Source organism: Bufo gargarizans, chromosome 7, assembly GCF_014858855.1.
Source record: "Bufo gargarizans isolate SCDJY-AF-19 chromosome 7, ASM1485885v1, whole genome shotgun sequence".
Taxonomy (NCBI): domain Eukaryota; kingdom Metazoa; phylum Chordata; class Amphibia; order Anura; family Bufonidae; genus Bufo; species Bufo gargarizans.
Genome location: NC_058086.1, coordinates 19,330,370 through 19,343,495, shown reverse-complemented (window position 1 = coordinate 19,343,495; position 13,126 = coordinate 19,330,370). Strand labels below are relative to the sequence as shown.

The 13,126-nt window shown below is 40.9% G+C and overlaps 1 protein-coding gene across 1 annotated transcript in view; it reads right to left on the bottom strand.

Annotated features, from left to right (window-relative positions):
- Window positions 1–3,830: 3,830 nt before the first annotated feature.
- STAB1 (stabilin 1) overlaps window positions 3,831–13,126 on the bottom strand; it is a 318,385-nt gene continuing 309,089 nt past the window's right edge. Inside the window, exons 64-69 of the mRNA XM_044300459.1 lie at window positions 10,467–10,586; window positions 9,277–9,420; window positions 8,706–8,810; window positions 8,474–8,614; window positions 6,962–7,060; window positions 3,831–4,177 (exon numbers count right to left, since the gene is read on the bottom strand). Coding sequence (XP_044156394.1) covers window positions 4,124–4,177; window positions 6,962–7,060; window positions 8,474–8,614; window positions 8,706–8,810; window positions 9,277–9,420; window positions 10,467–10,586 — 663 coding nt within the window. The 3' untranslated portion in view covers window positions 3,831–4,123. The remainder of the gene's footprint in view (window positions 4,178–6,961; window positions 7,061–8,473; window positions 8,615–8,705; window positions 8,811–9,276; window positions 9,421–10,466; window positions 10,587–13,126) is intronic.

Below are 13,126 nucleotides of genomic sequence, written 5' to 3'. Positions count from 1 at the left end.
GAAAGGATATTTGATGACATCAATACCAGGTGACCAGTAACATATTGATGATGTCCTACCAGGCCCTTTCTCACTAGCAGGAGTGTTTCTGCAGGAGAAATTTGCCATAGTTTTATGGAGTTCGGTGTGAAGATTACATTAGGAAAAGATGTCAGAGGGTGTCACACTATATACTACATACTGTGTGGTGTTATAATATATGTACTGTGTGGTATTATATACTGCATACTGTGCGCTGTTATAATATATAGTTAGGTCCATATATAGTCGAATACTGACAAAAAAAATGGTTTTTATTACCTGTTTACTAAAATATATTCAAGTTAAAGTTATATAATGGATATGGACATAAAGTCAAGACCTTTAGCTTTCATTTGAGGGTATCCACATTAAAATTGGATGAAGGGTTTAGGAGTTTCAGGTCCTTTACATGTGGCACCCTGTTTTTAAAGGGACCAAAAGTAATGAGACAATTGACTCAAAGTGTCTCATGGGCTTGTGAGGGCAATTCCTTTATTATTTCATTCTCAATTAAGCACATAAAAGGCCTGGAGTTGATTTGAGATGTGGTGCTTGCATTTTGAATATTTTGCTGAGAAGTAAACATGCGGTCAAAGGAGCTCTCCTTGCAGGTGAAACAAGCCATCCTTCATCTGCGAAAACCGAAAAAAGCCACCCGAGAAATTGCTACACTATTAGGAGTGGCAAAATCTACAGTTTGGTACATCCTGAGAAAGAAAGCACTGGTGACCTCAACAATGCAAAAAAACCTGGATGCCCATGGAAGACAACAGTGGTGGATGATCGCAGAATAATTACCATGGTGAAGAGAAACCCCTTCACAACAGCCAACCAAGTGAACAACACTCTGCAGGATATAGGTGTATCAATATTCAAATCTACCATGAAGAAAAGACTGCATGAAAGTAAATACAGAGGGTTCACTGCACTGTGCAAGCCACTCATAAGCCTCAAGATTAAGAAGGCTAAATTTGACTTTGCTAAAAAAAAATCTTAAAAAAACAGCACACTTTTGGAAGAACATTCTTTGGATGGATTAAACCAAGCTCAACCTCTACCAGAATGATGGAAGGAAAATAGTATGGTGAAGGCATGGTACAGCTCATGATCCAAAGCATACCACATCATCTGTAAAACACGGCGGAGGCAGTGTGACGGCTTGGGCATGCATGGCTGCCAGTGGCACTGGGTCCTTAGTGTTTATTGATGATGTGACACAGGACAGAAGCAGCCGGACGAATTCTGGGGTTTTCAAATGCAGCCAAACTGATTTGGTCGGCGTTTCATAATACAGATGGACAATAACCCAAAACATAAAGCCAAAGCAACCCAGGAGTTTACAAAGAATTGGAATATGCTTGAATGGCCAAGTCGGTCACCGGATCTGAACCCAATAGAGCATTTCACTTGTTAAAGACTAAACTTCAGACAGAAAGGCCACAAACAAACAGCAACTGAAAACTGCTGCAGTAAAGGCCTGGTCGAGCATTAACAAGGAGGAAACACGGCATCTGGTGATGTCCATGAGTTCAAGACTTCAGGCAGTCATTGTCAACAAAGGGTTTTCAACCAAGTATTACAAATAAACATTTTATTTACAATTATTTAATTTGTCCAATTACTTTTGAGTCCCTGAAATGAAGGGATTAAGTTTAAAAAATGCTTTAGTTCCTCACATTTTTATGCAATCATTTTGTTTAACCCACTGAATTAAAGCTGAAAGTCTGAACTTCAACTGCATCTGAATTGTTTTGTTCAAAATCCATTTCTGGTAATGTACAGAACAAAAATTAGAAAAATGTTGTCTCTGTCCAAATATATGTGGACCTAACTGTATATTGCATACTGTGGGCTACTGCATACTGTGGGGTGTTAGACTATATACTGCAGACTTTGGAGTGTTATACTATATATGGCATACAGGGATGTGAATTTCCAGCATAACTGAAACCGGCAGATCCGTTATGCAGGCCATAGACTTCTATTATGACGGAATGAATAACGGAATGCCCCTAAAGGCATTCCGTTATGGTCCATGGTAACGGAACCCATAATGCAATTCAGATGATACCACAACCCGAACTCGAATTTCAAAATATGAAATTCGCTCATCCCTAATAATATATACTGCATACTTTGGGCTACTGCATACTGTGGGGTATTATACTGTATACTGCAGACTGTGGAGTGTCATACTGTGGGGTTATTATACTATATACTGCATACTGTTGGGTGTTATACACTGAGGGGCTGGTGGTGTTTACTATATACAGTGCTGCCCATAATTATTCATACCCCTGGCAAATTTTGACTTAGTTACTTTTACTCAACCAGCAAGTAATTTTTTTTGACCTTTTGCAAAAGCTCATCTGGACAAAGAAGACTTCTGGTCTTCTGTGTTATGGTCAGATGAAACAAAAATTGAATTGTTTGGTCACAATGATGTTTCCTTCATTTGGCGTAAAAAAGGAGAAGCCTTCCACCCAAAGAACACCATCCCCACTGTCAAACATGGTGGTGGGAACCTAATGCTTTGGGGGTGTTTTTCAGCCAATGGACCAGGGAACCTAATCACAGTAAACAGCACCATGAAAAAAGAGCAATACATGAGGATTCTCAATGACATCAGGCAGTCTGCAGAGAAACTTGGCCTTGGGCACCAGTGGACATTTCAGCATGACAATGACCCAAAACACACAGCAAAAGTGGTGAAGAAATGGTTAGCAGACAACAACATTAACGTGTTGGAGCGGCCCAGCCAGAGTCCAGACTTGAATCCAATTGAGAATCTGTGGAGGGAGCTAAAGATCAGGGTGATGGCAAGAAGAGCCTCCAACCTGAAAGATTTTGGAGCTCATTGCTAAAGATGAATGGGCAAAAATACCTGTGGAGACATGCAAAAAGCTGGTCTGCAATTATAGGAAGCGTTTGATTGCTGTAATAGCCAATAAAGGCTTTTCTATTGATTATTGAGAAGGGTATGAATAATTTTGGACTGGACACTATTTGCTCAAATGTAAATAAAAGCTGAGAAATGTTTTTTTCCACAATAATGCCTCTTATTATCTTTTGGGAGACACCTATGTCATTTCCCGTCAAAAAATTGCTTGCTGGTTGAATAAAAGTAACTAAGTCAAAATTTGCCAGGGGTATGAATAATTATGGCAGCACTGTATGTGGTATAGTTTTCTTTAATATTTAACAGAAAAAAAAAATTTGAGAGGAAAATTAAAGTAGGGGAGGATGGTTGGGGCAAATGGAGGGAGGGGGCTCAAGATGGGTAAACAGCCCCTGGCCTATGATACATGCGGTAATTCTGGGCGGATTAAGTGTATAATCATGCTTTTAGGGTGCGATTTTTGTCTGTAATAGTTTATGAACTGTTGTTAATTTTGTTGCTTTTTAGCTTTCTGTGGTAAATATGTCCTATTCTATAGCCACTGCTATCAGCAGCCACAATCATGTGGGCATGTTTTACTTGCAGTCGAACATGTACAATAGGTGCAGTCATCACAGCTTGAAAAGTGCCAGGTTTATCTCAGAAACCTATTTTCCCATTGACTTCGATTGGGAAATGAGATGCTGCGGTTCCTGACCGCATCACGGCCGTGTGGTTGTACCCTCATGCAGAATGATTTTCCACTCTTTGCAGTGTTGATAAAGACAAATATGTTTCAGAATTGCATAGATGTGTAATGAATAAGTTCAACAGGCAAATGGAATGATTCAGCCATAGAGGGGCGCTGTGCTACACATGCACACACCATTGACTTGTTTACAGTAGGAATAAAATACAGTGGAAATACAAGTCACTCATACAGCACATTTATTGGTATTACTCCCAAATGGGGGCTTGGTAAGACTCGTATCTCAGCTATTCTTATTTAGTGTTCAAGATTCTTTTCTTAAATATACCCATGTCGCATAATTCTTTGCAGCTCTTTGTAATATATTTATATACATATAGATTCATTTACAAATATTTATATATGTAAACATGAATGATACATTTTTAGAGGACGTCTCCCTAAGTAGTCCCCCGACCTCAATCTCGTTAGGTAGGAAACCAAAGAACTTGTAAACTATTTCATTATTTTGAGGCTTAATGAAGGATGGTGCAGTCATCAGAACTGTCATATTCATTGTTATATGGATCCTAAAAGAAAAAAATATGAATAGGTTAATCAGGTGTCTACAACCTAACATGCAGTCCTGACTATCATCCATTTTGACAAATACTGTACATCAAAACGGCAATAAATAGTGCCCTTATACTTTAAAGGCAGTCTGTCAGGAAGGTGCTCTCACATATCTTTGGTATCCTTCTGTGCATTTGTGATTGCAAGAAAAGTTTGTTTTATATGCAAATGAGCCACAGAGAACACAGCAGGGCGTTTCCGACCTCCCAAAAGGCAACGTATTCCCCCATGCGCTCCTAACTCCTTTAGATGTCACCAACGCCCTCCCCCTCTGCTGGGGACGTCGCCTCTCTGCCTGGGCGGACTCACTATATGTGCATGAGCACCTCTGCTTGCTTTGTCACTGTGGGAGCGCCGTGGTCTTGCAGTGACAAAGCCAGCGGCATTGCGCATACACAGTACATATAGTGAGGCTGAGACCTACACTTTGTACTGTGGTTCACAGGCCCAGGAGGAGAGGCGACGTCTCCAGCACAGGGGGAGGGCATCTGTGACGTCACATGGAGTTAAGAGTGCACAGAATGGGGGCTACGGGACCCACTGATTAGGTGAGCTTGGACTCTTTGGAAGGTTGGAAACACCCTGCTGGGCACTTTGTGTCTCATTTGCATATAGAACAAACTTCATTATATTGCTTTAAACAGATTTTTTTTAATTGCTTTTCATTTTATTGTTTTAGACAGCACCTTAGCATTCGTTACGGTATGTAGGTAAAATATTGCCGACAGATTCACTTTAAATAGTACAGACATTTTGGGACGTGGCGATACCATTGATCTTTCATTTTTCTTTGTTTATTTTTAAATTGGGGAAAGGGATGATTTGCATTTTTATCTATTTTTGGTTTTATTTTCTAAAACGTAAATTTTTTTATTTTTTTTTCACACTTATTTTTAGTCAACCTAGGGAAGTAGAACATGCGATTTTTGATCACTTGTCTCATGGACTGCAATGATTTACCTGTGCATTCTATAAGAGAATAACCAAGTTCCTAACAAGCCCTACCATAGGCAGGGCCTGATAAGAACTTTGCCAAGGCAGGGCCTGATAAGAACTTTGCCATGGCAGGCCTTGGAGCCTTCAGAAGCCTAAGGCTACCATAGCAACTAAGTGGCTCATGGGATCTTGTCGCGGGGGAGCCGTTCGGTCACGGCTCCCCCACAATGAAGGGAAGGGTTAAAAGTCCATGACCGTAGTTATCGCTGATCATGGATTCTGCCACCGAGTGTCTGCTGTGTAAAACAGCAGGCACTCAGTAGCTATGGCGCCCACTCAGCTCCTGACCAAAACCCATGAAAGGGGCATGTGGTGTGTTTGAGTGGTGAAAAACACTACAGCAAATTTGTGTGTGACAGAAGTCTTAGGGTGGTTGCATGTATATTTTTTTTAAATTGCAAATATGCCCCATTTATTAGTATTTTTTTCCCCCTCTTTTAATAGCAAAAAAACATAAGCCAATAGGAAACTATAAAACAACTTACAAACACACTAGACATTTTTTGGTGTTTTTTTTTTTTGGTCCTTTTTTAAAAATCTAATTACAGCATTCTCTGTGTGTGTTTCTTTCAGGATGTTTTACTATAGACTTCTGTAAAGGAAAAAAATGTGGAAGCACCCTTAGGGTAATTTCAGACGAGTGTGTCCAGTGTGGAAAACATGCTCAGTGTGGGAGGGTGATTTCCCATTATGGACACTGCTTCCTTCACAGGATCGTTCAGTTATAATTATTTATAATGTTGTGCGTCTCTGGCCGATAGCATTATGTCAGTACAATTCAGTAGATGCAAGGTCAGGCAGTGAGACACAGCATTATAAATCGTAATAATGCTGTGAAATGAGCAGTGTGCATAATGGGAAATCACGCTCCCAAACAGAGCTTGTTTTCCACACTGGACAAGCCCGTCTGAAAGAGGCTTTAGGTTGGGTTTTTTTTTTTTATTGGTTAAAAGTCACATAAAATATGTGTGTAAAGACACTTAAAGGGGAATGTGTCATCAGAAATTGACCTATTGTTTAAATTGCCTTTTTTATGTTAGATTATTTTTTTTTTTTTACAATTTTCGGTGATTTTTTTATCTGTAATTTTCCATGTCACTGTCTATATTTTAACAAAATATTTAAATTGTGCAGTTTTCACACTGAGCACTAGGCCTAATAATATGCTGAGGCTTTCTTTTCTATTCAGGTCATTTTTCAGTAGCAATTGCAGCGTTTGTCAGTGTGAGACCCGTTCTAACCGCCCCTTCTCTGACAGGATCGCACAGCATTGTACTGATTCATAATGCTGTGTAACCCTTAGGCCTCGTTCACACTTCAGTGTTTGGTCAGTGATTTCCATCAGTGATTTGTGAGCCAAAACTAGAAGTGGAGCCTCCATAGACATTAGGTAGAAGGGAAAGATCTGCTCCTGTTCTATGTTTAGAGCTGCACCTGGTTTTGGCTCACAAATCACTGATGGAAATCACTGACCAAACACTGAAGTGTGAACTAGGCCTTAGTCGTCAAATCTGCTGAATTACACTGACATAATGCTGTCAGTGTAATGCAATAGATTTTAGGACTCTCAGGGTTATACAGCATTAGAAATCAGTACAATGCTGTTTGATCCCGTCAGAGGAGGGGAGGTCAGAACAGGATCGCACACTGACACACCCTGCAAGTTTATCACATTTATCTCGGTCATGTGTGTCTGGCCTAACATTTCCCCTCATGATAAACCTCTCTCCATGTATTTAGCTTACATCAGGCTGGGCTAAGAAGGCTCTGCTGCCACCATATACTGGATTAGGGATGGTCACCAATGGTGGATTTTGTACATTTAGTTCATTGTCCTCTTCCTCCTATAAAGAGATACAGATGATGATAAGTGGTCAGTGAGGTGAAGGTATGTTACAATATTAGGTCATATTTGCTGGACACAGTAGGCCTCGTGCTGAACCGCATGGTCAGCCAATAGGTAGAAGAATTGCCCACAGGGACCAGTCTGTATTCTGATTATTTTGAACATAAGATCCAATGAATTATGAAACTTACTATACACTGGCAGCGATACAGGCAGCTAATTGTGACAGAGGCCTCTCACCCAGCTAAGTTCTCTCTGCTATGCACAGAAGAGGGGCAATCACCCTGAAAGACCTGTCTGCAGATGAGCTACTTTCACACTTGCGTTTTTCTTTTCCGGCACCGAGTTCCGTCCTAGGGGATCTATGCTAGAAAAGAACTGATCAGTTTTATCCTAATGCATTCTGAATGGAGACTAATCCGTTCAGGATGCATCAGGATGTCTTCAGTTCAGTCTTTTTGACTTATCAGGACAAAGATAAAACTGCAGCATGCTACGGTTTTATCTCCGGCGAAAAAAACTTAACACTTGCCTGAATTTTTTTCTATAGGAATGTATTAGTGCCGGATCTGACATTCAAAATACCAGAACGCCGGATCCATCCTCAAAAATCAAACCGGACAAATGGATCCTTTCTTGCAATGCATTTTGGATCAGGATCCTGATCAGTCTTAAAATGCAATCAGTTGGCATACGTTTTGCCAGATCCGGCAGGCAGTTCCGGCGACGGAACTGCCTCCTGGATTCCTCTGCCGCAAGTGTGAAAGTAGCCTTAGCTATAATCCTAAATTACGGTATGTCTCAAGGCCTGTTTAAAAGGTCGAACACTGACTTATAGGATAGCTATCTTACATCTGGTGGCATTAGAGGCTCAACTCTCTTTCCTTTTTGGAGAAAGCTGAGTTGAATACTCTTTTTTTCCAGAGGAGCATTGCCTGGTCTATAAGACTCATTAGGCATACTAAGTGCTCTCCATAAGGAGAAATAGTACCCCTCAGAGGCAGCTGTGAAGCATGGTACCTGAGGATTATTAGATAAATCCATTTTGCTTGCCCCTGTTTACATCTGCATCATAGTATCCACTATGAAGTGCCAGATCTGTCACACGACACCACCAAGGCCTAGTGGACGACACTGGGTTCTGCTGAGATATCCGTTCTTTTAATGGAAAAAGAGGATCACACTACATGTAGTGCCATATTTTTTTTGAGCCAGTATACAAATTCTGCAACTTGCTCCTTCCTAGATGTGAACATAGCCTAAATGTATGGTGCCCCGGGCGGACTTTGATAAGGGTGTCTATATCTGGAACCAGACATGAATGAAATAGTATCCTGACATACTGTGTCCCAAGTGAGTGCAGTATGGATCTAGTTTCGTGGGGAAACATATTTGACATATCATTACTAACCTTAAGTTTCCTGAAATTAAATCTCCTAGGGTTCTTCCTGTAGTAGATGTATCCAGCAGCCGCTGCAGCCACAGTCAACAAGATGAGGACTGTGACCAATGCTGTGCTAACGGGGTGAGAGATTTGGCTATCTGTTATGTCCTGGAATATTAGAAAATATAGAGTATGGTGAAGTAGCAATTCATCTTCAGTGTAAAATCATCATGTACAGTGACGGACGTTATCCGTTTACCTGCATAGGCGGCGCAATCAATGGTCCTTTGATTATATGGATGATTCCATTGAAGGCCGGGATATCCCAGTGAAGAATCACATTCTCATTTACAACCTTCGGACACTGGAGGAAAAATAAGAGTACAGACTAAAGCCTCTTGCACACAACCATATCTATTTTGTGGTACGCAAAATACGGATATCAGCTGTGTGCATTTCACAATTTGCTCATTGCATCTGCAGAAATGCCTATTTTTGTATGCAAAGTGGACAAGAATAGGACATGTTCTATAATTTGCAGAACGGCCACATGGACGCGGACAGTGTAGCGATGACAGCCGCGTGCTTTCCGCTTAGGCTTATATCACGTTAAAAGCCTACGTTGGAGGTGTACATCATAAAGATTTCCTGCGATGTATAGGTATACAGTACACTGTCACCCACTTTCTTTAGAGAAAAACTTTTTAGGGCAGTTTTTTTACACACAGTTTTTGATACTTTTTTTTTTTTTGTCAAAGGTAGAAATATTTGTCCTTACCTTATACTTTTCCTTTTTGATACAAAAACTGAATCTGTGATAATTTACTTACCAGGTCTGTGGAACAATTAGTATGTGAGATGGAAAGGTTGTAGCCTAGATTGGAAAGCACAGTACTCCCATGTGTCAGATTTGTGTATGGCACTAATATGTCCAGTTTAGAAAGGTGATGCTCCAAGTCCCGCCATGTTAAAGTCTAAAAAAAAAGAAGTAATTATGGTATGGTCGGCCTGTAAAATCCAGCCATCACACTGAGCATGTTTTCGGGCAGATCACGGTTGTCTGCATGAGACCTAAATGTGTTTTGGGGCTCATTCACACGACCGTAGACTGTCCGTGCACGTATTGCGGACCGCAATCCACATGGGTCTGCAATAATGCACAAGATACAGAGGCACAGATCGGAGGACCTATGAAGCGGTGCGTAGCATGGGGCACACACGATTGTGTACATGAGCTCTTAGGAGGGAAGATAATTCCCCAATTGAGGATCAGTCTCTTTGTAAGGGCTCGTGCACACAAATGTGTGACGGCGGTGCCCGTATTGTGGCCTGCAAACACTGTATCACGGATGTGGACCCATTCACTTGAATGAGTCCTTAATCCGGAAGATATGGAGCGGAAGGCCACGAAAGATCTATGGAGTGCTTCGATGGCATTTCTGTCCGTGCCTCCGCACCACAAAAAAATAGAACATACTCTATTTTATTGCGGTGCGGACAGATCACACACCCATGGTGATGGATCATGTGATGAGCGCAGTGATGTCATCAAAGGTCCTTTAGCCAGGTCCTGAAGAAAGAAGAGGAGATCCGTGACCAAGTGGATGGGATGAGTTAAATTTGTTATTTTTAACCCCTCAATGGACATTTTACTAAGCATTCTGTATTAAAAATGCTATTATCTTCCCGTATAACCATATTATAAGGGAAAATAATAAAATCTACACAACACCTAACCCAAACCTGAACTTCTGTGAAAAAGTCCGGTTTCGGGTCTGGGTACCAAACATGCCGATTTTTCTCACGCACGTGCAAAACGCATTAAATGCTTTGCACTCGCATGGAAAAATTGCACATTTTCCCGCAACACACCCGCATCTTATTTTTTTATTTTTTTAAGTTGCAGTTGATGGATTTCGCATAAATCAGCTCGACAGGCTGACCACAATTTTAATTACAAGCCTGTATTATATTCTTCACACCATATGATGCAAATGTTGGTTCGACCCTGTAGACTTACCACATTATCATCCAAGCTGTTATCATCTGGAACAAACAGGGTTTTATATGAAGTTCGGTTTGATAGGATGTCTACAAACACTGAACCCTGGGAGTTGATCAGTCCATAGTCGAGAACCATCTAGAAAGAGACAACCAGAATTCACTAAGGAGACTGAAGGTTTTTACTGGAGTCGCCCTTTTATCTAGTCATTATTTGCTTCACTGTCAGTGCCCTAAAATGACTGAGCCCCATCTCTGGCTGTCCACCCTTCCTTTGAGCATTTTGCTTTCTAATTTGAGGTTGGGGTTTTCACGATAGCATGTTGGGGTTTTCACGATAGCAAAATTTTGATTCAATTTCGATACCATAAAAAAGTAAAAAGTATTGCGATACTAGATACCACACGAAAAAAATAAAACACAAAAAAAGCCGAGTTTACTACATAGGAGATTATTTTTTTATATTTTAATTTTCCAGACGTGGCAATACCTAATATGTTTTTTATTTATTTATTTATTTTATATGTAAAATTAGGAAAGGGGCGATTTAAACTTTTAATATTTTGGTGTTTTAAAAAAAACTTTATTACTTTTTATTTAATAACAATTAGCCCCTTAGGGGCCTAGAACCTGGGATCTTTTGATCCCTTGTGCTATTCACCCTAATAGAGCTCTGTTAGGGTGAACAGGATTTTACGCTGTCCCTGTTGCCCTGGGCTTTGTGCACACAGCAACAGGCAGCTTACCATGGCAGCCATGGAAGGCTTTAGTGGCATCCTGGCTGCTATGGTAAAACCAATCGGAGCCCTGCAATTTCACTGCTGGGGCTTCCATCAGATGCTGCCACTGCCACCAATGTGAATACTGCGGAGGGGGGGCACCTGTGGCCACTGCCACCAATGACTATAATTAACATTATTATAATAATGAGGAGGGGGGACTGTTAACACTGCACCACCAATGCATATAATTAACCCCTAAATACAAATGTAAGCCGTGGGTGCCGGCCACATCACACAGCCGGCATCCGGACTCAATGATCGGGATCCCACCGCGCCGCGTCAATTAACCCCTAAGGGGTTTATTGACAGGGTTTGGCGGATCACCGCGGGTTGTCATTGAGGCCACCTACATTTGTATTTAGGGATTAATTATATGCATTGGTCGCGCAGTGGCCACAGCCCCTCCCCTCCTCCTCAGTTTTATAATAATGTTAATTCTGTTCATTGGTGGCACAGTGTTAACAACCCCCCCCCCCCCCTCAGTATCATCTCCTTTCTGGTGGCTGTGGCGGCTGCGTCACAATGGTGGCTGCGTCACAATGTCTCCTTCTCCACTGTGCTGGCTGATGAGAACATGGTGCGCGCTGAGGGCGGCGCGTGTCATGTTCTCTAACAGATACTAGGCTGTGCAGTAGCACAGCCTAGTATTGGAAAATAGCAAATCTCGTTATTGGATTGATTTACACACCAGTTTTAAGGCACTTTTAGACTGCCTGATGTTCAGGCAAATTATCGGAAACAAACGTTTGTACGAACGCTCATTGATGATTGTCTGCCGGTATGAAGGTACTGCCGATTACCTGATGAACGAGCAAAACGCTCTTTCATTGGGGAATAAAATCATTCATGTGGACACCTAAATAATTGTTTGCCGGCAGTGGATTGTGGTGTCCAATCAATGATTTTGTATGGAGACAGGCGATGGCAGTAGCGATTGATCCTCCCTACACTGTGGAGAAGATCGTTGCATGTAATAGACGATCAGGAGATTGTCGGGAAGAAATGCTTCCTTCCCAACGGTAGTCTGATCAATTGAGCAATGTAATCGGGCCTTTAGTAAAAACCCTGCTGGTGAAAGACTCAACCATTTTATAAAGCGGTTGCATCTTCTGCTGTCCGTGCACCAGGACAGGACAGAAATCTACTCCAACCAGTAGCTGTAGTAAATTTCTGGTGTAAAGTGCTCCAGTTTTCTAGTGCACGTTGTTAAATGAGTCGGGCTGTGGAGCTCTGGTGCACAGACCGCCAAACGATGTGACAAATTTATTAATGAACTGGTGTACATATATTACTAATAAAAACCACCAAAATATAATTTTTTAAAATATCGCAACACTATTGCACAGCTGTGTAGTTAATAGAGTTTATATAATATTTTGTGGTTATTAGTAGTAATTTATATATATCAGGGTAATATGTAGGTTCATATGCCATTTTTGGTCCCTGTGTTTGGCCAATTGTGTACAATAGGATGCTACCTCCCTTTGTATATTGTTTAACAAATTTATTAATAGCTTACACCTAAAATGTTGTTAAACAAACAACCAATGAATGCCCAATATATAAAAAATATATAAATTTTCTTTTCATAATAAACAGATCATAATAATTCAGGTATTAAAGATAACAAAAAAAGTTTGAAGAGTCAGCAAACAAACCTGGATGCCGCAGTCCCCCGGCCAGTGTCTCTGTAGCCCGTAATAATCATGATGATGTGTATTCAGTTTCCTCCTTCGATATTTATATGTATTCAGATGTATTCCGCTTTCCATTGTTGCCCTATATTGTTAATATCTCCTATGTAGACTTCGTATATCGGGTATCTTAATGTGGATGATAATGCCCGGTATGCCAAATGTGGTTTTGATATCCTTACAGCCTGAAGATGTTCACGCTT